This window comes from Terrapene carolina, unplaced genomic scaffold (genome assembly GCF_002925995.2).
Source record: "Terrapene carolina triunguis isolate 2854851 unplaced genomic scaffold, T_m_triunguis-2.0 Scaffold69, whole genome shotgun sequence".
Classification (NCBI taxonomy): Eukaryota; Metazoa; Chordata; order Testudines; family Emydidae; genus Terrapene; species Terrapene triunguis.
In genome coordinates, this window is record NW_020664420.1 from 9,474,031 (window position 1) to 9,476,126 (window position 2,096).

General features: G+C 39.6%; 1 protein-coding gene across 1 annotated transcript in view; it reads right to left on the minus strand.

Moving 5' to 3' along the window:
- Positions 1-710: 710 nt before the first annotated feature.
- ACAA2 (acetyl-CoA acyltransferase 2) overlaps positions 711-2,096 on the minus strand; it is a 28,871-nt gene continuing 27,485 nt past the window's right edge. Inside the window, exon 10 of the mRNA XM_024199616.2 lies at positions 711-1,433. Within this exon, the coding sequence (XP_024055384.1) occupies positions 1,349-1,433 (85 nt within the window). The 3' untranslated portion in view covers positions 711-1,348. The remainder of the gene's footprint in view (positions 1,434-2,096) is intronic.

Here is a 2,096-nt window from a genome sequence, read left to right on the forward strand (position 1 = left end):
GACTTGTCCCAGGGACAGGTCATTGCTCATCTACCCTACGCTGGGGCCCACCCAAATTTCCACTCTAGCTACGCCCCTGAAGTATAGTATAAAGACCATACACTTCAAACATCATCCACCAAAACCAACAATCCTTAATGTCAGCTATGTCCTATGTAAACCGAATTTCCCTGGAAGCAAGACAACCTGGGTTCAAGAGTGACTTCCAGTTTCCTACGTATGTTAATTGAGTCGTACAGACAAGCTGTGGAGCTGATGTGCTCTGGCAGGGAGAAAGAGTACAGTAAAGGTTATGGTGTTGGCTATTGTAGTACTTCCTGCTGATATAGCTGGAGCAGCATTTGCTACAGAGGCAGTCAGTTGCCTCACCTGCTCTCCCTAAATGACTCATGACATAGGGACAGTCTTACAGGACAAAGGTAAACAGGGGGCCATTGTAACGCATATAACACCTGAGTTGTGTGCAGCAGACTCCTATTGAAAGAGTTATAGCGGTATGTCAATTGCCATTGAAGGTTCAGATTGATACAACAGTTACCAGTTAGTTCCTCATCCGAAATACAGGGATGGGAAACAACATCTCAAATAACAGTTCCACTTTTTAAATGTTGAGCACTGAATGATATTGGCAAGGTTATGACCCAAATAAGTCATCTAAAACTTATTACACTCATGCACCTTTCTTGGACGAAAAACAAAAATCAATAGGACAAATTCAGTATCATTTTTATTGTTTTATTATGAGGCACAGTGGAGATTTCACATTTTTTCCCTAGTTCTTTCAATATGGCAAGTACAAAATGCACACAGTATTCTGCAATACTTGCTTTACATAGAAACAATCTTCAAACAGAAAAAAAGACAGCCACATTTTCTGGCACTGCAGCAGGAACACAGATTTTCAAAGATGTTTATCTTAGACAACAGAACTGATTGAAAAAATAATCAAAGCCCATATTGGCATGACTTTGGCACTCTCACCGTAAAGCAGGTTTGGCGGATATTTGACAGTCAGACCTAATTTCCTGAAGAGTTAAGGGGGAATGAGACACACATTTTCTTCAACTGGAAAGAGTGTGAAGAAATATTTCAGAAGAGAGACGTTATAGTGGCTTTGCATTTAGTTTAATTACAAAGACATAATCAAAAAAAAAAATCAATCAAGTTATTTTGTTCAGAAATTCGACTTCGCGGCCTTTCCTTCATCTTGCAGGATGGTCACCAGATGAAGCTAGACAGCGGTGCTCTGTATTTGTACTAGGTATTATCTTCTCATTATTCCTTTATTTGGTGAGCGTGTAACAGTCGGAAATAGTTGTGAGACATGCACTAAAGTCTCCAATTTCTCTTAGGCTGTATTCTCAATAATGAGAGCAATACCTTGTCCACCTCCAATACAAGCTGACCCAACAGCGTATTTGCCACCACGACGCCTATACAGAAACAGGAACAGTGAAAACAGAAATTGTCTCCCTGATTTACTACAAAAAGAAGTTAGTCAAAATGCATTGGGAAACAACTATCAAGAGTTTTCAGATGCACAATTAAAGAGAGGGTGTTTTGGAACATTACAAACATATATAAAATTTTAAGCAGAAGCATAAAAAGTGAAATGTTTCGTCAATGGAATTCAGACCTATTGATCTGGGGCATTCTAAAGGATAGTATGATGGAGTTGTTCTTTGGGAGTTCAGGATACGAAAGAGAAAAGTAATTGGAAATCTCGGGTTTCAATGTAGTTTAAGTGGCATGGATGGAACATCATTTTATAGTTAAGTAAATTTCTAAAAGCACAGCAGCATTGAACTGCAAGTTGCACATTAGCGGAGGTTTGCTTTATTACCGAATATTGATAAAGTACTGCAGAAGTATGAATACAAATAGAAAGACATGGTCTCTGCCCTCAAGACATTCAAAACCATGAGGAAACTGTTCACGTTAAGAGTGCAGAAAGATCACTCTTGAGGAGACCAATGCAGGAAGAATTTGTGGAAGCAGGTTTGAAGGAGAGGGAAAGCAGTGGAGGAACAAGAAGTGAGAGTTTTCAAGGTGTGTGTGTGTGTGTGTGTGTGTGTGTGTGTGTGTGTGTGTGTGTG